The following is a 27859-nucleotide window of genomic DNA, read 5'->3' on the forward strand; positions in this document are numbered from 1 at the left end:
GTAGGCCATTAAAGATGTTATGCTAAAAAAGAAACCATCTGCCAAAGCCAGCATAGGCTGGTTGGGTGAATTAGCAGCTGGAGTCTACAGCTGAGAGAACTTACACAGCTTTTTTCTGACTGTCTCCAGCTATGAGGAATTAACAACAGAAGGTCTAAAAAGAAAGGACTGCCCATTTTGCTTAGCAGTGTGTACTGGAAGTTCACATGGAGGATACACTTACTGTTTTCATATTCTTTCATATACTGTGTTCATATTCTGACAAACAAGTTGTCAGTCAAAATGTCAGTCCAAGGGGAACTGGACTGGTGGTAGGAGCACACAGCTTTTAACTTGTGTCTGGGTGGCTTAGATCTAGACCACATGAAAGTACATGTTACAAAAGAAAATGCCAGGGACACACAGCAACCAGAGACAAAATATAAACACGAGAACAATATTACTCCCTGCCGTTTTCTTCAAGAAGAAAATATTATGAAAATGAAAATATGTTCTTAAATGAATTTTCATTACACTCACTGAGATGGAAAAAAAAAGGCAAATTAATCTGTACAAGCTTGATCTTCAATATGCAATACTTCTTGTAATCAGTTACACTACTGTGAAGGCAATTTTCATTTTTAAGTCATTGTGACTTGATTTGTGATTTGATTCACGGTCTGTGTTTCCATTCTGCCTTTTTCTATTTGTCTACAGAACATGGGTCTCTCATCCAAGAAATATGACGAGTCAAAGAGCATGTAAATAGCTGCATTATGGGAGGTTTTCTGCACATCAGCATCAATTGCTACACCTTCTGTTATCACTCACAAGAGACATCTGCCTTTGTCTCCCAGCACAACTTCCAGCATTGCTATCAGCTACAGCTTTGGATGGGGTTGGAAAGAGAGGGATTGCCATCCACCATTTACAGCAAGGCACATTTCGCCAGCACATCTCTTTCAGGCTAGTTTCTTTCTGTGGTTACATCAAAATGCTGACAAAATTCCAATTGGAAGGTAGTTCTAATCACATCAAAGAATTGCAAGACTTGTTCTAAGTGACTATGTTGAATATCTGTGGTATCTGATGAAAGGAAAATCCAGCGAGAGCTCAAGCAACCTGAGAGACTTAGATTGGCAACTTGGTAATGGAAGAGCCAACAAAGAGAAATGCTCAGCTGGACATGGTACTTCCACAGAAGGAAGAGCTGATGGGGACCATGAAAGTCACATTGCAGCCTTGGCTGTAATAACCTCAAGATGGTGGAGTTCAGGATCCTAAGAGGAAACAGCAGGTGAAAAAGCCAAAGCTTTCTGAGAGCTGAAATAGAGTTGATATTAGCAAGGCCTGTGAAGAGCAACAAGAGTGAATTCCACACATCCATCAGCAGCATAGTTAACGTTCATGAAAACAAAGGCCTATTTGTGAACAGGGCAGGGAAACTGGTGAGAAAGGACAGAGAAAAGAGCAGAGGTGCTCAGTGATTTCTTTGCCTCCGTCTTTACCACTGAAACTGTCCTTCAGGATCGCATGCCACTGAGAACAGAGAGAAAACCTAGAAGAAGGAAGACTTACATTGGTGGAGGAGGACCTGATCAGGGAGCACTTAAATAAGCTGGGCATATGTAACTCCATGGGGCTTACACCTGTAAGTGCTGAGGGAGATAGCTGACGGCATCATGAAGCCACTCTTGACTACTTTTCAAAAGACATGGCGACTCACAGCAACCCTGATCACTGATTATCAGTTCTGTTTTCAAAAATGGCAATATAGAAGATGTGGGGAACTAAGCTAGGCATACTCCCTCATTCCCTGAGATGGTGATGGACAAAATTCTCATAGCAAGCATTTGCAAACACATGAAGGACAAGAAGCTGACTGGGAGTAGTCAGCAATGTATACATGGAGAAATCACACTTATCCAAGCTGATAGTCTTTACAGTAAGGTGACTAGCGTGGTGGATAAAGCAGGAACAGTAAACATAGTTTACCTTGACTTTAGTGAAGTCTTTGACACAGTATCCCATAATGTTATCACAGACAAACTGGTGAAACACGCATTAGGTATGTGAAGAGTGAGGTGGACTGAAAACTACTAAATGGCTGGGTCCAGGGATTGTGATCAGTTACAGAAAGTCCAGCTGCAGGCAAAGTTTATCTCATGGCTCAGTACAGGTGTCCATGCTACCAAAAATTTTCACCAATGACGTGGATGGTGGAGCAATGTGCCACATGTTTGCAGACAATCCACAGGTGGAAGGAATGGCTGATAAACCAGACAGAGTGCTACTGGGTCAAGGGCCCTCAAAAGGCTGGAAGCTAGTGTCATTAAGTTCGAAGTGAGTAAATGTAAAGTCCTTTCGCTAGGGGGAACAATCACACACTAGAACATTCTTGGAGCTGTGTGGCTAAAAGTAGCTTTTCTGTAGAGGACCTTGGTGGACAAGAAACTGATCGTGAACCAGCAAAGTTCTCCCATGGCAAAAGACGGCTACAGTATCCTGGGCTGCAATAGGAAAAGCACTGGTAGAAGGTCAAAGAAGGTGATCTCTCCCTCTCCTAAGCAGCAGTGGGGCAATAGCTTGAGTGCTGTGTCCAGTTCTGGTAATCTTCAATGCAAGAAAGACAGGAACTTCACTGGATTGACCCCAGCAAAGCGCCACAGAAATGTTAAAAGGACAGGAGCATCTTTCATATATGAGGAGAGGCTGAGGTGGGGCTCTTCAGCCTGAAGAAGAGAAGGTTTCAGAGCATCTCATCTATGTGTATAAATACTAATGAGAGGGAATGAAGACGAGGGGTCCATTTCTGCTCCATAGTGCCTAGTGACAGGACAGGAGGCAACAAAATTCCACCTGAGCACAAGAAAACACTTTGCTGTGAGGGTGGGCAAACACTGTAACAGGTTACCTAGAGGCTGTGAAGTCTGCACCTCCAAAAATGTTCAAAACCGAACTGACATGGTCCTGGACAACCTGTTCTGTGTGATCACTCTTGACCAGGAAGGTTGCATCAGATCATCTCAAAGGTCCCTTTCAGTCTAAATTAACTTATGATTTGGTCATACTGACAAAAATGCTCAGCAAACTCTGTGTACCTGAGGGAAAGCAGAATATGACTCCTGACACTGGATAGTTTCTTCTTACTGCTGCAAGAAGAGCGAAAATAAGTAATCAGTAATTTACTGATTTACTAACATTTATAAATGCCTATTTAGTACCCCGGGTCAGGTAATAGTTTATCACAATACATAACATGTTTTAAGACTGAAAAGGAGTTGCTCAGTTTAAAAATGGAAAATTCCAGACACCAAAGTACAAGCAAAAATGGGAGCTCTGAGTTCTCAGAGGGAATAAATCTTTAATCAGACCTTTCACTGCATGTGTGGCCTCCACAGTTATACATCTATATTTGTACTGTGCTGAAAGGAAGGCACAGTTCATCATCTGTTTCTGTTACAGGTTAGCTTTTGTGGATTTGAGTGCAGGGTAGAGCTTTAATGTTTTGCATGGTCTCTGGCTGCCCAACACAGAACACCTGACAGAGAACAGTTCTGTCTGTCCCATACTGTATCACATTAAAATATATTTTGTACATTAAGATAGGACCGGCTTATCTCTGAGGATATCCATGTGTTGGAGAAATATTCCCAGACTTTTAGCACACGTGTGGCTTAGTTCAGAATAGGCTGAAGCTAGGAAAAAGAACTGGAGTTGGTTTTTTTTTTTCTTGTGCATTTTGGCCTCTGCAATCTGCATTACTTCCAATGACAGAAATCCTTGGCTTAATTCTTGTGCTTGTACAATATAAAATCATTTTTTTTCCTTCTAGAAGCTTTATGGAAGACTCAGATTAAAGGTTTAGAAATCTCACTGGAATTCAAAGACACTTCTTAAAGCCTGACTCTATTCCCTTCACATTTGTATCCATTGCAAAATCGAACCTGATAATGAGAAAAAAATAAATAAATTTTTAAAAAAATCAGGGAAAATGACAATATCAACAAAACAAAAAGACTGTAGTAAAACAGAGATACATTTTGTAAATTATTTTTATAAAATAACTGCTCATTTGAAGAAAATCCTACTCTGAAGATTAAGGAAGACGGTGTGATCATCAGCATCTACTGTAAGAACGGAAGGATTTTTTTAACACTTTTTAAAGAACTGTTAAGAAATATTTTGAAATGGAGTGAAAAGAAGCTTTGTGTGTTTTAGTCCTCCTTCATAATAGGGGACATGTTAGGATAAGCTCAAGAAGATAACAAAAGAGATAACAAGCACATCCTTCATTTCAGCTTAAGGCTACATTCCATGAAAAATTTTTTTCATCTTGAATATTTACATAATCACTTGTTTTATTGTAAAGTTCCTCAGCTCCTGTGCAAGCACCCGCAGCTTCAAAGGGAAGTTCTCAGCACTCTCCAACCCAGTTATCTGCAGGAGGAATAGAATATGCAAAAGCCAAACTTTATCACAACTCTGGTAGCAAAAATCCAGGAGTGAAAAACCGACTCCTTTGTGTCAATAACCCTCGAGTGCTTTTTCTTTTTTTTTTTTCATAAAACAATTATACTACTGCACCATTCTTTCATGCATTCTGTTAACTGATAATCAGACAGCTCAAATAACAGTGCAATGTGAGTAAGAAAATGAGCACTGATTGTCTTTACAAAAATTTTGTCTTTGAGTGTAACAGGAACTGTGACATAAGAAGTTTTTAAAATATGCTCAGCCAAACACAATCTAAGAAGCACTTAAAGGAGCTGCAGGTGCAGGTGAAAGACAAAGCAGGAGTAAACTTTTGGACTCCTTATTTTCACTTCAAAGGAGAACAAAAGGATGTATCTTCCTTTCTAACCCAAATCTTCCAACCACTCTTTTCTTAACCTGTAGAACTTTTTGGGGGAGAAATTCTTACCTTCAGAAAGCTCAAACTATCAGAAGATTGAAATGAACAAATGAGCAAATCAGCATGAAGATAACTGAGTAGGACTGGCATTTGTGAGATGCGGATTCCTGGAAGAATCTCCCAGATCAAAGTGTATTCTAACACCTCCAAGGAATCTCTAACATGCAAGTAGTCGGAGAATGTGTAAACAGCACCCTGCTCTTCCCCTACATTCGTTTTCCAAAGATATCCAAGGGCAGACCAGGCAGCACAGACTCTTACCCTGAATTTGTACAACCATTCTTCTGCAAATCATATCCTCAAAATCTATCAATATGGAAAAAAATGTTTAATAAACTGTCATCTTGTATGTCCTGAGTAAACAAATAACAGGGCAAAAACTTTCCCCATTTGCTTTGTTGAAGTTTCTAGGGGAATCAACATTGCAAGCTTTTTCCTTTAATAGGAAGGCTAGAAATGTATGGTATTGGAGTTCGAAGACCTCAGTTTTTACTTCCTTTCTTCTGAATCCAGGCACAAAAAGGTAACATTTTAGGAACAGAGTATTCTTAGAACCACTGATAACACCTGACTCTGGATTCACCAAACAACCACCACTATAGAATACAAGAAAAATCTCTTATGCAGACTACTTTGATTACCCGAGGTTTAGTCTCTTACTTGACAAATGAAATAGCAAAATTTACTTTAACTGACCTCTTCAAAATCATATTATTACTATTTTTAATTTAAACAAAATCCAAAACCTAAAAATCCGAAAAGAGGCAGCCATGCTATGCAACCAATTTTAAAACATGTAAATTTTAAACAGATATATTGCTTTAATGTCCAAATATCCATTGGCACTTTTCTAAAAGGTCTGATCTCACCCAGCATGTGGTTTGGAAGTGTCTGCTGTTGAATATTATAGCTCCAAGCTTTCAGGATTTATCTGTTATGGGGCTAAGCTCTTTCTATCATGGCTCATTAAAGCTGACACTGTATGAACAACAATAAGCATTATTTCACCTCCCTAATGTTGATAAAACACATTTATTGATAAACTATTATGTTTCTCAGTTCAGCTGAACATCTGCCTCTTAAATGCAAAGGGGTTTTTGTTTTGCTTTGTTTTTTTCCTTTTTCCATATCCAGGAAAGAGTTTTGTCTTTCAAAGACAATCTGTTCATTGTCTTTCCTTTTCCCTTCCAACTATTAACATACTTTTGATTATTCCCTTCTTGAGCTTCTCTTATTCCAGATGGCTCGGTAACCTTCCTTTTGTTTTCCCTGAGTCAAAGTGCCACTGATTCTCATTATGAGAAGGAAATAAAAGTTTCCACCATACATTTTAAGGCTTATGAAAGGGCGCAGTCCCCCTGCTGTGCTTCAGATACATGACTCTCTGTAGGATGGAAAGAGAAAAAAATTCTCTGTGTCAGCACTGGCAGTAAAGCCCATCCCACTCTGTGCAGAGTTGCTGAGATGCTCTGAACATTTGTCAGGTCTTAACCTTCAACTTTACTGTAGCTGGATTTTTCTTTTAAATCCTACATCATACAAATAAATCATTCATCAATCACCACGGCCTGCACTTACGCACTGTCCTGAGGAGCTTATGCATAGCCCAGAAGGCTTTCCAATTAAAGTAAAACTTTTGAAAAGTAAGACAAATGAAACATCACAGATACCTGTATTTTAAGAAATTCGTATTGTTATCTGCATGGAAAAGCACCAACCATGCATCTGTGGTGCATCTTTTGCTGGAATATTTTATATCATTCTTCAAGGAAAACAAAACCGTTTAGACCCTGGCTTCATGGCTTTCCCTACCTAAAAATTCTTTGAAGCTGAACACATTAACACAAGACTTTGGGTCTCATAAGAACAGTGTCAACCACTGAGAATAATTCGGAATTTCCACAGTCCTGTAGCACATGTACGTTTTGTGGCACATGGCCTACTGAAGCCAATGATTTTTTTTTTTTTTCCTGTAAGAGTTCTTGTCTGTGATACAGTGATGACATCCCAGCCCAGCACTGATTGTCAGAATGCAGAACCTTTCTCTGGGGATCCGATGTGTTAGTGTGAGCCACAGTGTTAACAAGAGCTGTTTGGCATTTCAGGCACACAGAAGCAGCGCTTATCAGCAACAAAGAAAAAGGCAAGTCTGTCAGTATCATTAAGACAGTTGTGTCCTATGAGGACACAAGTGTCCTGCTTACGGAAGAAACAAAATTAAAAACATAATAATTATGTCATACACATTATATGTCATACACATTATATGTCATACACATTATATGTCATACACATGTAAAGAGGACATTCAGGGTGCACAAGAACATCAATGAAATCCAAGCTGCCATTGCGCTCCTGTGCAAACCTAACAGACAGACAGCGTGCAGAATCATGTGGGTGCAACACAGTTCCTAAGAACAGACAGGAGCATTGGATGGAGCTCTACAGATCTGAACACCATGAATGTGTAAGGTTGTACATGTCACACATATAGGCAGAGGATAGCTGCTACAGGAGTAAAGCAAGTTGCAGAGAAAGACCAGCTTGGATATCGCAGTAGATTAAAAAATGCAGCTCACAATTATCAAGAAACCCTCTGCTCACCACCTAAGGAAAGCATGCTGTTGAACATATGTACAGAAGTATTTCCATTACAGCTATGGAAGGCCAGCAGCCAGTATGAATTCTGCTTGCTTTGCTACAACCTGTTGACAAAGCTAGATGGAAGTCTTTTTTCTCTGCTATGGTAGACCCACTGAGGCACAGAGGCACATGCTTCCTGATGTCTCACAACACAGAGCCACTGTCAGCATGGTAAAAAGAGCATACACACATCCCACTGAAGCAAGGAACATAAGCTTGACAAACATCCATGTTTGTTCTGTTGCCAAAGTGTTTTCAGTTACTTTGTTTTCTGCTACCCAGCACGGACCAATACACACACAAAAACATTTCCTCACCATCTCAACATCCTTGAGAACTAAAACAATAGAAAGAATACAGCTGCCTTCTTCCAGATCACACCAGACACCGAATTTCAAGTTGCTTTCTTCCAAGTGTTCAACAGCTAAGTCAGAAATTTAGAGTCCTCAGCGTGAAGGAATACTGTGTACTACATACCAGAGGAACAGTGAAACCAGCAACCACAAAGATGCAGAGGACCCATTCTGTTAAGCTGCTTTCAGAGCCACTACTACTGTCCCCCCCCCTTTCATTTGTAAAGGCCCGGCCTTTATAGAAATGCACACAATCACACTCATGAAGAAAAGATAACGTGTGGTGCAGTGAATCAAATAACAACGTACGTATTTGAAGAGAAAACTTTAAAAGACACTGACATGACCCACGCCGTGCAGCCAGCGAGTGGTCAGATGAAGACAGCGTTCCAGGCAATCTGCAGCAGCAAAACCAACTTCAGCAAGAGCCATGCTAAGCAGATTTCTCTCAAAGCTCTTCTCATAATTCCTTACTGGCATTTGTTTAGCCAAGTGCTTACACTCCTCAAGGGAGAGAGCTGCCACATAGCTCTGCACAGAAGTGTGCCACTACGTTTGTGTGTAACAGGAAGTACACAGGTGGCAATCACACTTCAGAACAGCGCTGATGATCAAGTTGACTTTTTTTTCTCCCCTGCAGCATTCAGAGGGCATAACAGTGCTTACAAATGTTTCAAATTATCTCAATGTCATTCTTGTTTTTGTTTTTAAAGAATACAGGCTCACACATGGCTTTTATCAACACAAGGGGCTTCTAACCACATACTTTTTAAGTACATACTTGACTTTCCTCCAAAAAATATCTATAAAAGACATGAGGGCCTCATTTAAAAGAAACTAATGAGTTTCCTCTTGATAAGATTTTTAATTTTGCTCTTTTTGGACACTGCTGAAAGTAGAGATCAGTATTTGACAGAAAGAGGAAAACATAAAGGCAGTTATCAGTGGATGTATCTCTGGCGGAAGCAAAGATCATGCACTGACTCTAGGCCTTTCAGAAGTCCCTGAGAACTGTACTACTGCAGCACGCCAGTTTTCTACGCTGAAGTTAAACTGTGATTATGCTTTAAACAGGACTAAACTAATTTCAAACTTCTCTGACCACACTTTATTCTGATGTCACATGGCTGGGGCAGCTGAAGACCCCATTAATACTTCTTCCCCCTTGGCCAGATATGTGCCCAAAAGTACAGATGTTGTGCTCAGAAGAGTCACCTTAACAGTGAACTGTGAATTCATGATGCTATGGGAGCATCATGAATTTTCTACACTCTTTCTGAGCATAAATAACAGCTCAGATTTGGAAAACTAGACATAGGTAAAAAGTAGCAACTAGAAAAGGTGGTGCTTGTGAAACTTATTTTGTTTGGGTTCCAAGAAATGAAGCAGCAAAGCCATTATGAACCATAAATGCCACTCCTACATATACTCTGCTTTGCAGCATAACAGACAAAGTCTGTTTTATAAGGGTCCGTATAAGGAGCTGTTTTCCCTGTTCATCAAAGAAAGGAATGCACACAAGGCTGTGGAATGCAGACGGAACTCACTTCTACAAAACCCACTTTCCCAGGCAAAGCACATTCAAATATATCAAATTTCCCACACTTTTGTGTTCAGCACAACCTCAACCCCACTATCACAGACCAAACAGACATTAGCCATGCTGTGAAGGCTGCTAAAGAGATCAGGTCACAAGTTCAGTTAGGGGAGAAGCTGTGGTGGTGAAGGTGCAGATCCTGCAAGAGGTTAATTCAAATAACGTGCCACAGCACGTGCCATCTCAGTGTGCTGGAAAGTCAAGTTCCTGAAGGTTGATGGGACAATCCATGTGAGTCCTTACTGTTACTCTGAGTAATTAGCAATGACTGGGGTTGAGGATTGTCCAAATTACTCCTAGGATTCAGTCCTTATTCTTGTAGAAGCAGATAGCATGGGCTAATCAAGGCATTTAAGATACCAAACAAAAACAGAGGGTGAAATCGCTCAAAGAAAAGTTAGTCGGCAAAAAAGAAACATAACGTTTAAAAGGCCAGATATTTATCTATCAAGCAGATGGCAAGATCCACCATACAGACAGAGACAACAGAATGTTTATCAGTTGTCTTTGACAGTACTCTTGAAATGGCATATTCATCTGCCAGTTAAGTTTACAGAGAAATATCTGCTAGGTTCTGAATCACCATAAGAGCTCAAAGGAAAGAGGAGGAGGAGGTGCAGGCATATAAACATGTTATAAAATATCTACATGTTATTTTTCAGGCACGTATATTTCCAAACACAAAGCTTTGTAAAAAACAAGTGTTACTGCTCTAACTTTGCCGCAACATACAAATGAGCACAGAATTCACACACTTCAATGACTAGAGAAAACTACTGCGATGCAATAACGTGTCTTGCTGAATTTTCTTCATTTACACAAAAGATGTAGTTGTGTAGTTGTTCAGATCTGCTGAAGAAGGGACCACAGATAGGCAGCAGTAGGAGAAAGGAGAAAAGCTTTACAACACAAATGTCTTCCTTGGCCCAAATCCAGCACTGATCAAAGTGGTGTAAAAATCAGCAAGAAAGGGGTGTCTAGAATCTACAACGGCCTTCAGCTGGCGGCCTGCAGCTATACCCATCCACCAGCGATGACTGAACCACCAGCTAACAGCCAGCCATCTGACTCTCCTGCCCTTGCAAAACCTTGTCCTTAAAAAAATAAAAAAAGAAGAAAAAAAAAAAAGGCAGCTGCAGCAATTACATTTTTTTTTTTTTTTCAGGGCCCACGTGCAGAAGGCCACGTCAGACCCTAGGCGCAGCAATTGTAGTGGATGCAAAAGATGAAGAAAACCAGCAAGTGCCAGTTAACACCATGCTGCCCAACTCGCACGCGCATCTCCACTCCATGGGTAAACAAAAGCAACAGTAGTCTTTGTTCACAGCCACCAGCCACCTGCAACCCTTTTCTGGAAAAGGGCTAGAAAGCCCCACAGTCCCGGTCCACTTTTAGAGATGAGATGCACTGTGGGGACATATGGGGCTCTTCTTTAGGAAGAAGCAACACACGTATTCTCCGTGCATAAGTTTTGGAACTGTCAGCTACCAGAAGTAATGAGTTCACAACTGTGGAGATGGCAGTGTATTTCTAAAGGTATATTAAGCTTTCAGCTGAAGTCCCAGGCTTTAAGCACTTTAAGAGTATGTTGTCCATTTGACCGCCATAACTAGGCTATTTGATTACAGTAATTTAATACTTTTAAATCCTATTCCGCACAAACTCTCATAGCTTAGAAGTGATTTCGTACTTCAGCTAAATGCCAAATTGCACCTTCTTAAGCTGCTTCATCAGTTTCTTATCAATTCAGCTCTTGTTCCTCGAACAGCTTGTGAGCACTGAAATCAGAATTACATATTGCAGGACAGTTCAGGCTAGCAGGGACTCTGGGAGGTCTGCAGCCCAGTTTCCTGCTTGACATAGCCATGAGATCCAATGAGGACACTCAAGGCTTTACACAGTTTCATCTTTAAAATTCTCAAGGATGGAGACAGCATAACCTCTGTGGGCTCCCCCTCTTCACTGTTTGCTCATCTTCAAGGGTTAGAGTTTTAGTACATCAAGTCAAAAAGCCCACGTGCTTGTTTGTTTCAGCAGAAGCCTCTGTCTTCTCTTCTGCCTTTGTATTTCAAGCCATGGATCTGATGCGGCTGTAGCTGGTAACTGCAACCCCAACACACTAAAGAAGCCATGTTGAAAACTAACATCAATAGCTACACCAGTGTGGCCTAAGCAGGCACACAGAGCAAACTCTCCTCCATCCTGTTCTTCCTTTCCCAACAAGGTCTCACACTGCTCACAGCACCTGGCTGGTTACACATGAAACATGTTTGCAGAGCTGTTAGTCTCTAACATGCATTAAATCCACTTAAAAATAGATGAAAGAAATGGGTAGTAATTGAAATAAAAACAAGTTCATCAGTAAACTCGTCTACAGTCTGTGACTCTGTTTTTCCAATAGTCTTTAAAGTTTTGCCTTAAAAAGAAGAGCTCCTAATGTTCAGGCACCTGTTTTTGTCAGCTTCACTTAACAGCTCCTCAGTTCCCATGCCAGCTCCCTTTTCTCCTGCCTGTCAGATCAGTATTAGCAAGAGGGTGGCTGGAGAAGGGGCTCTTTACCAGTAAGTGAACAGGCCAGGACAACTGCAGAAAGCAGAGAGGAGCCAGACCACAGGAAGCACACAGACTGGTAAGTAGTCATAGGTTAGAGGTTACAGTGTCGATGTAAACACCAAGAGGAATTTGTGTTAAATGTAGTATATTGTTTATAACTCAACTCACTTGTTCTGCTTCTTTTTTTTTTTCTTTTAACAGCAGAGGGAAGAGCCAAAACAAAAGCCCACTAAGTTGGGCTATCCCTATCCCTTTTTTTAAGTAGTTTGCATGAAGTATGTCAAACAAAAGAGGGCGATGTTAATAGGATTAAGCTGAAAAAAGTACGGTAGTTTCTACAAACAGCTCCCATAAATCTCCTATATCTCTTAAGCAAACTCATCCGCTAATGGAAAGGTCAGATGAAATCCTATCCACTGGACATACACTTTTTCCAGAGGAATTCTCTGCATACGCTACAAAGATTTTACACACTAAATTAATCTTTAAGTTACATCCAGATAATATGCTTTAATTCTGCTGTACTACGAGTAATGGCATACCTAAGCCTGTTATGTTTTGGCATTCAAGTACATCATCTTTGAAGATCTATTTCAATTACTTTTTAATTTTCACTGCCATTGATCTGTTCGAATGAAAACAGAGATCTGCATTAATACTAAACATAACAGAGACCCTATGGTTAAATAACCAAAGGCTGCTGCAAAACAGGCAGAACAAACAGTATCCAGTACAACAACAAAGCTTCACTCTCTGACCAACTGTGAAAAGCAAAACATGGAACAATGTACATGCTGAGCTACTACATTTCATTGAACTGCTTTATATGCAGCACTTGTACAGGCTGGTAGTGCCATCTCCATGTTACAGATAGGGGACTGAATTAGAAAGATTCCCTCGAAAGAAAAGCAGTTTATCCAGGAATGGGCCCCAGAGGCACCAGGGACTTTTCCTAGCTGCTGAGGCTACAGAACACTGTCTGTGTTGGAGATACTCTGACACAGAATTCCCTTTGACTGTTCTAGGTGCCTCCTCAGGGGCTCACTGAGAGCACAGGACTCCAAATTCAATGCAATGTGCATCACCTTCTGAATCATGAGATCAAGGTTTCAAACCACCACTGCTATTTAATATTTAAGCATTATTGTTACTCACGTTTATCCTGAAGGTTTACCTCAGACGTATCTTACTAAAAACATAAACAGTGGAGCTATTGGAGCCGAAACCTTGTGTATTATATAGGTAAGTTTTTTTGTTTTTTTTAGTAAAACCCATCAGCATGTCCATGTTCAGGCCACAAATCTTTTTTGTACATACAAACTGCGGTGGCACAGCAGAAGACTGGAAGATGGAAACTTGGTGTAGTAAAAGCATGAAAAAAATACCAATGGAAGCAAAAACATATTTAACTGCACTCCTAAGCCACCCTCGATTCCAAAAATCTTTCACAGCAAATAAATGAAAAAACAACAAGTGCTTTAAGAAATCAGACCTATTCTTACTATACAAGAAGTATATACTTCTTTGAAATCCTGCTTCTTGTTAAACTGGCAAAGTAAAGCCTAAAAGACTTTACTTTGTTGTCTTCTTTCTGTTAGTGCAGAAAAGAGATAAGGATTGGGAAACAAGCCACAGGTCTGTCCAAAGAAAGAGCAGACAAGACCAGGAATTGGCTATTTCAAAGGTTAGGAAAGCTCAACAGTACATGCAGCCTCTTGATGCACCATCTCCTACCTATTAGCCAGAGGCTCTAACTGTATGAACTGCAAAATATCCTGCTATTTACTCATCCACATATTTATATAACATCTCACATTTCTGACAAGACGCTCTCAGCTTTTCTACTTGGAAGAAGTGAATCATGAGTCATTAAATAAAATTGAAGTTTACATGGCTCAGGTACAGCATCCTGTCCTTTTCATTAGCTGCAGCCACAGCAAAAGATTTAGGCTCTCTACACCATAGGGTGGCATTCCTCCACAAAGTCTTCCTCATTCAGAGGAAACTATTCAAGCATCAATACTTCCACCTATTTGCACAGTATTCAGAAAAGCTAACAACAGTACCAGAAGACAAACTGTGCTCTCTTTAGCAAATCCCCCCGTAGGCTCTTTGGTTAAACTACAGTAATTTGGGGAATAAAACTCACTTTCTAATTCATCAGTTTTGTGTTGGAAGTGAAGAGAGGGTGGGAGAGTTCACTGCATTCCTGACTGTCCGTGGCCTTGTGCTTCGTAGCACTGTACACTTTTCCAAAGGGAAATACAACTTTGCTTTCCATCCATTCTGCATCCGCTTAAGTGGCCAGGCAAAGTGTAAAGCAATTCAAACTTGACTAAGTTTCAACAAGCTTAAATGAAATGCTGACCACCTTTAGTGATTAACCTGAGAAGCAGAAGCTTACCAGAAACAAATGGCTCAAATGAAAACATTTCAGGCTAACAAACCCCACCAGATGTAGCAGACACAGTTAACATTTCATACATTTTAGACTATTCCTGCAAAACACCCTCCTCCTCCATCTGCTCTTATAAAGGCTTGGACTCTACAGCCTCTGTGAGGTCAGGAAGGGATCATGCCTACTGCGCAAAATGAAAGGCAGTTGACGGTTCTTCCTTGCACTTACCTACACTTGTAGGAAATATATCCTCGTTGTTGATTTGCATCTCAATCCAGTCCATGAGGAGATTCATGTACTGTGGTGCTGGCAGCGCTGTAGGCTTCTTGTATTTCATGTCATCCTGCCACCGGTACTCATACTTAGGGCCTCCAGACATCACTGGGCAGGTCCTCTCCGTGCAGAACTCACAGATAGTTCCATAAATGAGGTTGATCCTGTTGAAGAAGTCAACAACATGGACAGCCACCCAGTCATTTTGGTCTTCTCCCCTGGGCAGCTGTACAGCTGCTTTCAAGTCCACACCTGAGTGCAGAGTGGCCTGCGCTCTTTTATGCAGCTCAAACCTCTGGGTTCCAGGTTCAAACTTGCGTTTTGGACGAAAAGTCTTATCCTTATTAAAGACTTGCTTCAGTGCTATTGACATGTCTGATAATCTTCTGCTCTGCAGCAGGTGGCAGAAAAGCACTGCTGAGATTTAATTCAGGTATCTGAAAACACTTGCTCCCTATCACAGGTCCTCCAGGTTCTTTTTGTCCCAGAAGTTCGTGTTGACTTCAAAGCAGTCTACTAGCTCTTCCACTTGAAAGCCTTCCCAAAAGGCTTCATGTTCCTAAGGATATGGAAATGATTTACATTAGTGGTAAACTCAAGTTTGGACCCATCCGTTTATTATTGTTTTAACATCATTTTCTATTAATTATAAGGTGAAAAGCAAACTTAAAGTATTTAATAAGCCAGATTTAAAAAATGCTGATCTTTAACTTGATGAAAACATAAAACGTAAGGAACATATATTTTTTCTTTCTTTCTTTTTTTTTTTTTTTGTTATAAGTATTAAGGAATTAGCATCTCTGTCTTTTATCACACTTGATCCACCCTCAGAAATTCAACAATGGTGTTAATTTTCTACTAGACTGTGTAAAACTACTAAAAAACAATGGTGAAGCTGACACTTTCTTAATAGCTCTATTCATCTTCTCTACAGGGGAACAGCCGGTATGGTGGATCTGTGCCTCTGCACAGTACTGCCACCAGAGGAGGGAAGGGATTGTCCCACTCTGCTCTGTGCTGTGCAGCCTCACTTTGAGTATTGGGTGCAGGTCTGGACACCACAATATAAGGATGTAAAGCTACTGGGGAGTGTCCAAAGGGGGGCAACAGAGATGCAGAAGGGTCTGTAGAACAAGAGGCATGAGAAGAGGATGTGGCCCTCGGTTTTAAATTTTCACAGCACTACAAACATCCTACCCTATCAGTGTCTAATGAACACTCTTCATGGGATTATGTGTGCTCTACTGTTTCCCCTAAGCTGAGCATGGAAAGCACTGAATTCCTCTGAAGGCAGTCTTAAAGCTTTCAAGAGAGGCAGAAAGGCCTCGAAAAAGGCTTTTTTTTTTTTTTTTTTTTTTTTTTTGAGCACCAGAAGAAAGTAACAGATACCTAAGCAAGGAGAAATGTGGTGTGTTAGACCCCATCTTCACCTAGTAGAATGTTAGCACCACTGAAAATCCTCTCCCAAATAGCTGGAAGATTAGTATCTGCTCAATTTACCAGCAAACTAAATAAAACCAATTACCCTTTCCTTTTGCTGACGGCACATCTTTACACTACCCTGCAGAGATACTCCAATCATGAGTTTATAAGCAGTCATTCTTCCTCTGTCAGCAAAACATTAGATGTGCAGGGATGAACCCAAGGGAAGCCACTATCATACCTGACACGGCCCTTCAAGTAGAATTCCTGCACAGTGCGGAAATACTGAAGTATGATGAAGTCTGGGAAAGCCAGCCTCCTAATAGTCAAATTAAGAGTCACTAGCAGGAAATGAGGGTGCTTTAAGAGACAGCCTTGCCCTACAGTTTGTTGCAAAGACCATAATTTCCAGCTTTCAGATGCTCTGTGGCAGTAGGGTGTTTATTTAAAAGCCTTTCGAAGGATGGGTGATTACTACTGCTCAGACTAAGCTGGTGATTGGCACACTTTCAGATGGTATGGAGCCAATGTCCTAGTTTGCAATAAGGATGTCAGACCAGGAGTTTCACAGCTCAGGCCACTACTGCTTCTCAGTTTAATATACATGGCACTCTAACACGGCTACTTCCTCACCTGTTAAATTCACCATAGCACAAAAATAGTTTTTATTTACAGCAACTACCTGGGTAACAAATAAAACACATCTTGAAAAGATAAGAATATTCACTGCTGTTAAACTTTTTTCAAGAAAAGCAGAAGACACCATATTTTATAAGCTATTTTCTACTGAATACACAAACAAATATTTTATAAGCTATTTTCTACTGAATACACAAACAAATATTATGTTCTCCCTCCATGTATTCAGTAAATTTGCAGAAAAACAATTAACACAGAGAAAAAGCAACAAAAATATTCGCCAAACAACTCATTATCTCAAGTCTTCTGTGTACCAAGAGTCAAATGGTGAAATCACTCATAGAAGCATACATGTATCAAGGTCAAACACAACTCAACAGCTAATAACAAAAGATTACTATGCAGTCAGACAAACTGTGCTTTAATACGCCAAAGGGGAATGAAAACAAACAAGAATTTCCTATGAATTCCCTGCATAGAGAATCCTATTTTCAGCATCTTGTAATAAAAGGTAAGGCACCTCTCTTATTTCTCTGCAAATTTATCTGATACAAAACCATTTTTACAAATCTGGACTGTACGTGTCACACTCATACTGTAATGCCTGCTATGAGGTGATTTCTTTTCCTTCTCTTAAAATGTCCTGGAATGCTGTGCAAAGCTGGGAACACGTGTATTTACTTTCTCAATCATTTTCACTTACCAGAATATAAGACAGAAAAGAGTACGGTAACAGAAAACAGAAGGTAACAAATCTGTGAATCAGTTCGCTGAAATCACTTCTTGCAGTTTTGTGAGGGTATTTGCTATCTGATTAGCTCTGTTCTTCACTCAAAAGTTTGGCAAAATGAATGAAGAAAAACATGAATTTTGACACCTCCCTCCTCACTTCTGAAATAGACAGGGATCCTGCATGTTATGCTACATCCTTACTGCTTCTACTAAAGCACCCAGCAACCAGGCATTTCTAAACAGTTACAGATAGCATCACTACTACTTTCCTGGAAGAAATAAGCTTTCATATTACTTACAAGCGACAAAAGAACAGGCTGAGCTTCAGCAGGGTACCTGATTTTCAGCTGAGATTCACTCACTTTAGGCTTGGATCCTTCAAAGGCTTATGCTAATGGCAAAGCTTTAGCCACAGTCTGCGGTCTCTAAAAGCATTTTTACAGCTTAGGCAATAAAGTGGTACTTAATGGCAAGATGGTCACTCCTCTGCTTTGGGCTGAATCATCGAGCCATTGCAGAAACTCATGCACCACTGGACTTCCAGCATGTTGCAGCATTGTGTGTTACTCAGCAAGTGATGAGAGGTCTGTCATTCCATTCTGGATCACAGTCAATTAAAACTTTGTAGTGTTAGACTTAGAAAGCAAATATATTGCTTCAAAATCATATAGCATTATCAAAAGTAGACTCATCCGATAACCTCAACAACAAATGGTGAGCAAAACTTCAAGATATTTAAAGCACTGAGGATGGAATTTGGCTTGCCTGCCATCATTTTCATTTTCATGACAGTTTCCATCTGTGGAGAATGAGAAACATTCACAGTTTCGTTATCTGCAGTGGTCTTGGGAGGGTCATCTCAGTGACTAAATGCTGTGAATAATGCTGTTGTATCCGCTACAATCGATTATAACTCCTTGAAATCAGCACAGTAGCACCACCCTTCCACATAAAATTAAACTTGACTACTGACTACATATTTGGCATTGTCTGTGTCTAACAGTCCTCACACCCCAATAACACCAGCAGGACTTCTCCTTATATGGTGTCAAAGGCCATAGAAATTGTCTTCTGATCCATGATAGATTCACTTCTGAATTGGACCACTAATTTATAGCTGTCTTTATACAGGAAACTCAAATGGACAATTCCTTCAAACGATTCAGTGCATTTCCAAAGGGGTCTGGTAGTCACCAACAGTTTTTCTTGTGAGAGTATTCCATGGCATGAATGATACAGTTTGGTGAACAGGTACACCAAATCAGCACATAAACTATTCGTGCCCATGCAGATACCACCCACACACACAGAAAAATAAGCAAAACATCATCACCACCCTGTCTGAGTCACAGTTGAGTTAGAAACCCAACATATCATTTCTTCATACACTTTCTATTAAATCACAGGCATAAGAATGTTAAATGACACTGTTTACAATCACATGCTTTTCTATGTGCTTAGAAGCACAGCCATGAACTAGAGCACTCTAGTGAGCATAACACAAGCCTTAAGCAAAAAGGTAGCTGGTACAATTCCTATTTTAGTTGTCAAGGAAGTGAAGAGACATGACCTCTCCAGCATCAAAGACACAGTAAGCATTCTATCCTGCAAGAGACTGTCTGAATATCAACTCTGCATCCTCATTTTTTTAATATTTTTCTTTCCAAAATATAAGCTTTCATTCTGAGCACTTGTATGGTCTGATTCAAAGTCACCTGCAGCCTCTAGAAAAGCATATATTTGATCCAAATCCCATTAAGTACCAACACTTTCTCGTCTTCTCATGTTTGGCTTCATACTTGACTATCCATTTTAATACAGGGCACAAAATTCTTTAAATAGAGGACCATACATACTGTTTGTCCTTTTGAATATTCAAATGCATACTTTCTCTGTTTTCAGTCTCCTGCCTGAGAGCAACCATTATACTATATTACAAACAGTTCTTGTAACACAGCGAAGTACAAAGAATCAATTGAGTGAACAATGGCCTGTCTAGAAATCTTAAAACACCTTTCCTATTTAGACAGCAGAAAACATCAAAATAAGTAAGAATAATATCCTATATCTTGCACAAGTTCGTGCAGTCATGCCGTGCAAACTCATGGTGGAAACTTCATAACATGCATTTCTTTATGGGGGAAAAAAACCCCCACAAAAACAACACAACAAACAAAACAAACAATAAAACCACAACAATCAAAAAACAACAACCCTTACTAACCTGTAATGTAGACTTGCATTACGGTTTTACTAGAGTTAAAAGAGAAAGGAAAATGGATCAAAGCAAATCTGTGTTACTGAGGAAGTGTCTCTAAAAAGCAGCATGTACAAACACAGGAACTAGGTTTTAAAAGTCATTGTATCCTTTTCTACATGCCATCCTATTCTCAACAATCTTCTAAGCTCATAAAAATTGAGCTCCCATGGACTCTAAGTATTAGTAGAAATACACAGAAACGTATAAACAATGACTTTGTTTTCCAGGTGCTGGCTTGCATAGTTTCTCCATGATTTCTACAGTGAATGTTTTCAGGAAGAGTCAACATTATTAACAAAAAAAAAAAAAAAAAAAAAAAAGTCCTGCTTCAGCTTTTGTCCATGGTTTCTATGCTACTTAGCTGAAAACTTAGAGCATTTTAATTAATGCGCAAAATGACAATACTAAGTGGCAGCATTTTCAGTAAAAGAAAGCTAACTGATGCCTGAGGACAAGAATTTGCTATTTCTTCTGGTGGTAAAAGTCCCAGCAACTATAAAAATATGGCATTTGGCTTAAAGTCCTTCTCACAGAAAGACTTCTGGGCTTCTTCAAGTACTACACTTTTCTCTAGAGCTACCAGGATTACCTGCCATTAATCCATATATCAAAACCGTGAGAAAAACAGTGCAGCTTCAAGGCCCCCAGTGGAAAGCACTGACTGTAATGAAGTCCCCTGGTCAGAAACATCTCCCAAATATAAAGCAACATCCACTTGACATGTAATAGCAAGCCTTTGTTTTGCTCGTGCATGAGAAAAAAGAAAGAGCAAGTGGTTTCCCGGGATTAATAAAAACCACAACGGTAAGAGATCACAGAACACAGTACAAACAGTATTTTAATAATCATGGTGTCAATGTTCAGTGGCATAAATATAAAGGATTTTTACTTGATTCTTACTTGATTTAGAGCTGTAACTGCTTCCCCTTCCTTGACTGTCCTATTTCTAAGCTTAACACTTGAAGAATGAGAGCAGAATATAATGGATAACTGCCTATAAAGCTGGGTCCTGTAAAATGAACATACTCCTGTAACATTTGACAAACAATAATTTCACTGGATCAGCTTCTGCTTAAAAACCTCTACATTAGTGTTGTTGTAATGTCTGACAAAAGAAACAGAATCATACTTCATGACTCTGGCAAACTACAGAGATATTCATAGAGATTAAACTGGAAAACAATAAACGGGACTGAAGAAGAGAGGCAGTCCCTCCATTGTGACTGAGGAGCAATGGCAGGGGTGAGAGAGGATAAATCTTAGGTGTAAACTTCAATATACAAATTAGGCACTATAGCAATAAACATTTCTATATTAATGGAGGACTCATCTCTCAATCAGTGTCATTCTAGTGGCTTTCAGAAGTATAACAGAAATTAACATCTCATCAGAAGTTCTGGAGCGGTACTAGTATACCCTCATACTTACTTGCTCACTGGGAGTCTTTGTTGTAACAGTATCCATAGTAATCCAGCCATGAACATGTCCTTGCTATAGCAGACAGCTTCATGTCAGCTGAAAAAGGGATTCCTCAGAATTACAGCAAAGAAAACACAAAATATTCATGGTTTAGTTTATACTGAAGTTCAGCCCTTACTCCTCTGTGGTTCAAGAACTTAAGGTTATGACCTTCTGCAGACTGATGTTCATGCAGGAGTAAGTATGGTTGTAATTTCTTTCTGGAAAGTTATGTTCCAGTTCAACTCTTAGCCTTTCATGTTCCTGTCCTCTTACCGTGTCCTCTGTGAAATGTGGCCCAGTTGGTTATACTCCCTTCCAAGGAGCTGTATAAGACTGAACACTAAACTAAATAATTAAGGAGACCACTGATTTTTCACGCCAGTAAATTTATTTGATCCCTTGCATGGATACACAGCACAGGGAAGAGGACACCATAAAGTACTGTCTGTGGAGGGCAGAGGATGGGATGGATGAAACATGGAGCGCCTTTTTAGCCACAGTCACTTCAGTGAATCATGGTGTTTGCCATTATTTCAGACCTTCCAAGTCCTTAAAGCAGGTTGGGAACTCCCTTTGTCTCACGCATCTACTGAGGCTGAATTCTGACAGCGACAGGATCACGCACTGAAGCATGTTCAGTTCTGATAATCCTTTTGAATGATGTTTTTTGGTGGGTTTTTTTTTTTTTTTTGGCTACACACCCAGCTCTTACAGGTCTCCTCTTGGTTCACAGACTTCAACTGGTCTGAGCTGTAGCTAGCATGCTTAGAAGCACAGCCATGAAGCCACACTGTTTAAGTACACCAACAGCGTTTGCTTTCAGTTGTCGACTCCCTGTGATCTGCTACTTCTTTCCACCATTAAAAACAAAGCCTTTACAAATGCATGTGCATAGCTTGGCCAGCTGGTCTTGCAATCATTGCTCTTGCAAACACTTAGCACACTGGTGGACTGCATGGCTGGGCTGACCTACACTCTGGTAGCAGTAGCAACAAAACCGGTTCAAAAACCCTGCTTTGGCCAAAATCCTGCTGTCTCTGCAGATGGTGTCCTCACTGAATTTACTGCGACAGAGAACTGTTATTATCATTCATTCCTTTAAAAATATGAACACAATCATTGAATGGAATAAATAAATTCTAACAGCTTTGAGAAAACAGAGATATAAACTAAACTACACAATGACTCTCTTTAACACACATTTTTCACCTCCATTTCATTTTTACCTTCAATAGAGGTAAAATTTTACTTCTACTCTCTGAATACTCTCCTTTGAAAAGAGAATAAGAATGAATTAAACTGTGGTTACACTTCATAAGTCTCTTTGTTCTGTTCAGCTTAACTTGCTCCTTAATCTGCATTCTGGCTTTCAAAAGTGCTGGCATAACTGAGTAGATGGCACTAAAATATGATTTCCTTCTCACCCCCACATGCCAAGAACATTCACACAGTTCTCAAGGACAAAATCCAAAAGCTGAAATTTAACATGAATCCTCAAAGTCCATTTTTTAAATGTCCATGTCAGGTCATGTAAGTGGTAAGAAATAACAAAACGTACACACACAAAAATGCTCTGGTGGTCTCAGATTTAAGCTCGGGGCCTTACTCTTCTATACGTACAGACTCACTGGAGGGCAGGTCACTATACACAGCAGTACAGTAGCTCTTCTGCTAAAAATTAGTAGTCTATCCCCTGGAACTTCAAGCTCCCTACTCAGCACACAGTGGCCAAGGTCTTCATTTTTAGACTAAGCCTTAGTTTTAGGGAACCACATATGTGTTCAAGAACATCTAAATCATACATTCCATCATACAGTATCATTTTGATTCAAACTGCTCATTTTTACGTTGAGAAAGAGAGCTACAAAGGCCATCATGCTACATACGCTACGCTGGCAAACACAAATAACGAAGACTTTGCTTAGAAAACCACATCTACTCAGAAAACCAAATATAGAAAGGTTAGCCTAAATCTGGCTTCTTCCACCAAAGCTCAAGCTGGCTGTCCCAGGGGAAAAAGAGGAGAAGCAGGTTGGTGAGGTTGGTGACACAGAGCCTCAGTGCTTTTCTACAGAATCATCAGGTGGTGTGCAGCACCCTTCATTACAAACAGTCCTCAACATGGCATAGTGATTTTGCATTACAAACAATGCTGAGAGACAAGATCGACCCAAAATTATGTAGCAGTTGAGGCTATGCCTGATCCAGGCAGCCCCTCAATTTGACCTCTGGTAACTCGTAACCAAGTGGGACTATTATGGACCCTAAGGTAGGAAGACAGTGAAGGTAGCTCCACTACTAACCATGGGGAATAGGACTTATTTGTCTTTACAAAGCAGTGCTGAACAAGACAAAATGCATACTTTTTCACAAATGAAGGATTATTTACATATATATATATATAAACTACAAATATCTTTCAATTACTCATGCCATAAATCTAAAATTATGTCCTGAATCAGTTAACTTTAACCCACAGTTCTGCATGACTACTAGAAAAGCTAAGTGATCTTAAGATCAATAAAGAACATCTAAAGAGCTAAAGATCACAAGAAATCTTTGCTTCCATCAAAGTTCCCAATGCATACGTAACAAATAGTGAGCGGCAGCAACTATTAATTATGGACATTCTCCAACTCAGACCAGAGAGAGTATTCCTAGTTGTGTCTTTTGAAAAATACAAAAGGTTTCACAGATCAGATCAGGGATAATTTTGTAGGCTAAGGGTCTGGTGATTCTGCGACTTGGAAAGACATACTGCACTTCAACAACACTCAGTCACAAGGCATAGCCTTTGTAGTTGTAGAAGTCTGGTTGTGTGTCCTCTACTTCCAGAATTCAAAGAAACAGATCACTCAGTGCTGATTTATGAGTCGTTTTGAACTTTCAGGATTAAACTGGCTTGAAGGCTGAAGAGATTTCTGTCCAGAGAACAGTTCTGACTACCACCCTGTAATTTTATCTTGTTTGACCTTATCATTTGGTCAAAATGACCTACTATTTTGTGCAGGGGAGGAAACACTGGATCTGTTAAACATATGCATTCCCATAAACAAGATTAGAAACAGAATGCCAGAAACAGAATACCAGAATGTACTCATCCACACTCCAAAGCTCTAATTGAGCAGCTTGTAACTTGTACCGAAAAAAAAAAAAAGAAAAAAAAAAAGTGCTTTCTTTACCATCAATGAGATCAGAAATATAACACAAGTAAGTAAATGAACTCAGAGACATGAACTAAAGAACACGTGCTATTGGAAAGAACATTGAGATAACAACTACCTCCTCTGAGGACAGCTTGCCTCCTCACCAGTTTAAACACAGCTGGTTTTGGATCAAGGATTGTTCATGGAGACAGAGAAAATATCCTTCAATACAGTTTAGTAATAAAAACTAGACTAACTGCAAGAACTATGAGAGAAAAGGACAGAACAGTAACACCAGAGGAGCCCTGCGCTAGGAGTAGGTTCTAGGGACAGCTATGGAGTCGCACTCTTCTCCACGCACACCCAAGGAGTTTATGATGCAATTTTCCAGCAAACTAAACTGTTTAAGATTTCAAAGCCTCTCCTCTGCCACTACATACTGCTTTATTTATATTGTTCTCAAAAAGCCACTCAACACAGCAAACAAAACTTCCACTCACCAGCTGATCTGGAAAGCATGTTTGGTGTTTTTTTAATTAGCCCCCATGGTAAGCAGTTCATATGCAGAAGCACAGTATTTAATCATTCTTTACAGTCCTTACAGACCTTAAGGAACCAAAATAAGACTCACAACCAATTCACAACTTTACGACTTAACAACTATGCAAGAGATACAGCTTTTCAGAAGCCAAAATAGGTCTTGCAATTACTTAATAATTTTACGAGATAAAACGAACAAAGAGAGAAAACTGAGGAAAACAGAAAGAATGAGAGTCAGAAAAACAGAGAGGAAAAAACATTGATCACCAGTCTATTTTGGACATCTGTTTCGAGGAGTTCTAGTGTCAGCCTGCAGCACTGGAGAAGGGATGGGGGGTGTTAATGTGCTCATCCAGAAGTCATAGTCTCAAACCAGCAAACAGCAACATTGACTACCAAGATGATGAAGATGACGAAGATGACTCAGGGTCCCTCTCAGGCATCCTTTTATGCCTGTGAGGTTTGCAGATGCACCACCTCAAGGCTGTAGACAAGTGAGTTCACCATAACAAGTTTGTAGCCAAAACTTAAATTTGTCAGCAAAGCACATCTGCTCTGTTGGGAGGAGAGGATATCACATCTGCTGATATCAGCCTTGAACTAGCTATCATGGCGATGGCCTTGCACTGCAAGTGTTTGAGACATACTAAGCACACCCTAGAAAGACAGAAAGTGTTTGTGTTGGTCCTTTACAACCACAAAAGAGTTCACTGTGAGACTCATAGGATCAGGTTCTCCACAAGTATAATAGAAAACTTTCTTCACCATAAGCTAAGGATTTAGCTCCTCAAGCCAATCTCATCACTCAGCACTACAGAAGGAAGGGAACAAAAACGATTTAGACAACAAGTAAAAGTGATCAGCAAGGGAACGTTAAGATGGATTCTTTCCTAAGCATTAAAACAAGCAGTTACTCTGAATCAAAGTAATTGACTACTCTACACTCTGTGACCAGAGCAGACAGCAAGCAGGGAAAGCACAGCCAGTGGTCTTTGGAAAGCAATGCTTGAAGGACCCTGGTCTGAATGGCAGTCCTTCCCCACTGCTTGGCAAAGCTTAATTTATCTCTAACTAAAAAACAATTGCTGATGTAGTTAAAAATTCACTGTAAAGCTGGCATAGTTTTAAACTGGGAGATGTCAAGGCATCTAAGATTCATCCTACAGAACTACTTTATGCGGCATGTTTCCCACACCATTATTTCCATACCTCCCACAAAATTTCTGACCAAGAAAAAAGCTTCATATTTCTACATGTACATTTATAAGCAGTACATGCTGTCATTCAAAAGCAAGTCTCCATCTGTCTTGGGCCCCAATCATGACAACATCATTAGGAACACTGATTTGCTGGTATAACTCTAAAATTTTGGTAGGGAGGTTCTGTGGTCATGTTTCTTAATGAACCCAGAGAACTTTAAGATGCCCTTCTACCATAAAGCAGAGGGAGCTTTATTGAGCTCAGAAGAAACTGCTGTAAGGGAAAAGTGCCACTTAAATGCCTAAGAGAACATAAATGCTAGCGATCCTATATTACAGGAAATGCTGTCCTATCAAACACACATCCAAACCATGGGTTACAGTCGTCACCATAGTGGAAGAATTCACAGCACCTCTAGTAAAACAGTGAATATATACATACAATGCACACACCTGTAACAGTTTCATTCCTTCTAAACAAGATTTCATAGGATTCACACACACATGGAAAAATTCAAGCTCAGACTGGACAGCAGTCTGAGCACCCTGATCAAGCTGTAGATACCCCTGCTTAACGTAGGAGTTAGACCAAATGACTATTTAGGTTCCTTTTCAACTACTCAATTCTGTGAATCAATATAACCCGTAAGATGTCAGAGGCTGATGCAAAGTAATTACACCAGAACAATCTCAGCAGATTTCTGCAGAGGAGAAAAAAAAAAAAAAAAAAAAAAAAAAAAAAAAACAAAAAACCAAAAAAAACAGTCCTTGTGAGATCAGAGCACCAAAATATGTGCTAGAAAGCCAAGCTCTACTCATATAGTTACTCTGACAAGGGGTCTTCTATCTTTATTCTCTTGACAGCTCACTTCCGATCTGGATATATGGCACTTGATTATCCACTGATATTCTGCAGCTGGAAAACTAATTTAAAAGTATTCCCTGCCAACATCTTGGGAAGATTGCAGATAAAATTTTTGTAGATAATCTGGAGAACCTCATACAAAACTTAAGTCGTATATTCAAGTTAATTGCATTTAACCGAAGAAAAACAACACCAGAGAAAATTCTTCTAAAAGATGATTCATTGCCTGGTCTTATTACGGTTGATTAGTTTCTACTAATAGTAGAGGTTTCTACTCCACCACAGCCCTCCCCTCACTTTAGTACAGTCTTCCAGATGGGAAGCACTTGAAACAGCAACATGCCTTTCATCTATTCATCCAGACCATGACCTAGTTATCACGTTCTGGCTCACACCACAGTATAAACTCTGCCATATTGCTGAATGTGCCAATGCTCGGGTTCTGCATTTCCCTCTTTCGTCCACTTCCTGCCAGACACACACATCCTGCAACACCCAGAAGATAATGGCACTGAAATCTTCTACCACTAGTTATTTAGCACTTACGTGGCTTTATAATATTTAGCATTTTAATAGATTCATTAAATTTTTATAGAGTCTCTAGCATCCCTGTGAACACTGCCTATGTGTTGGTATGTTGGTATACACTTATGTGTAAAACACAGAAGTTTTAGTACCAATAATTTATTTCTAAATTGGCAGTAAGTCAAAACAACCTTAGACTGACTGCCCTGCTTTTGTCATTATGGTTGCTACATAAATAAATGGTCAGGAAACTGGATTGCTATCTTGCTATTCCTCATCCCATTTCAATCACATCTTTTGCCATTCACACATTCCACATATTATGGTTTAGATCCCATCCCAAATTATTTGAGTAAACC

The 27859-nt window shown here is 39.8% G+C and overlaps 1 protein-coding gene across 16 annotated transcripts in view; it reads right to left on the reverse strand.

Annotated features, from left to right (window-relative positions):
* MOB3B (MOB kinase activator 3B) overlaps positions 1–27859 on the reverse strand; it is an 87010-nt gene that overhangs the window by 36409 nt on the left and 22742 nt on the right. For 14 of the 16 annotated variants that reach the window (XR_006932467.1, XR_006932468.1, XR_006932466.1 and 11 more), the window contains one exon: positions 14667–15270. Coding sequence is in view for 12 of the 16 variants with exons in the window: in XM_025144884.3 (XP_025000652.2) it covers positions 14667–15084 (418 nt within the window). In the remaining 4 variants the exon portion in view is untranslated. Of the gene's footprint in view, positions 1–14666; positions 15271–21192; positions 21280–27859 lie in introns of all 16 variants that reach the window. The other 2 variants (XM_004949585.5, XM_046905837.1) reach the window with 1 other exon arrangement.

This window comes from Gallus gallus, chromosome Z, assembly GCF_016699485.2.
Source record: "Gallus gallus isolate bGalGal1 chromosome Z, bGalGal1.mat.broiler.GRCg7b, whole genome shotgun sequence".
In the NCBI taxonomy this organism is placed as follows: Eukaryota; Metazoa; Chordata; class Aves; order Galliformes; family Phasianidae; genus Gallus; species Gallus gallus.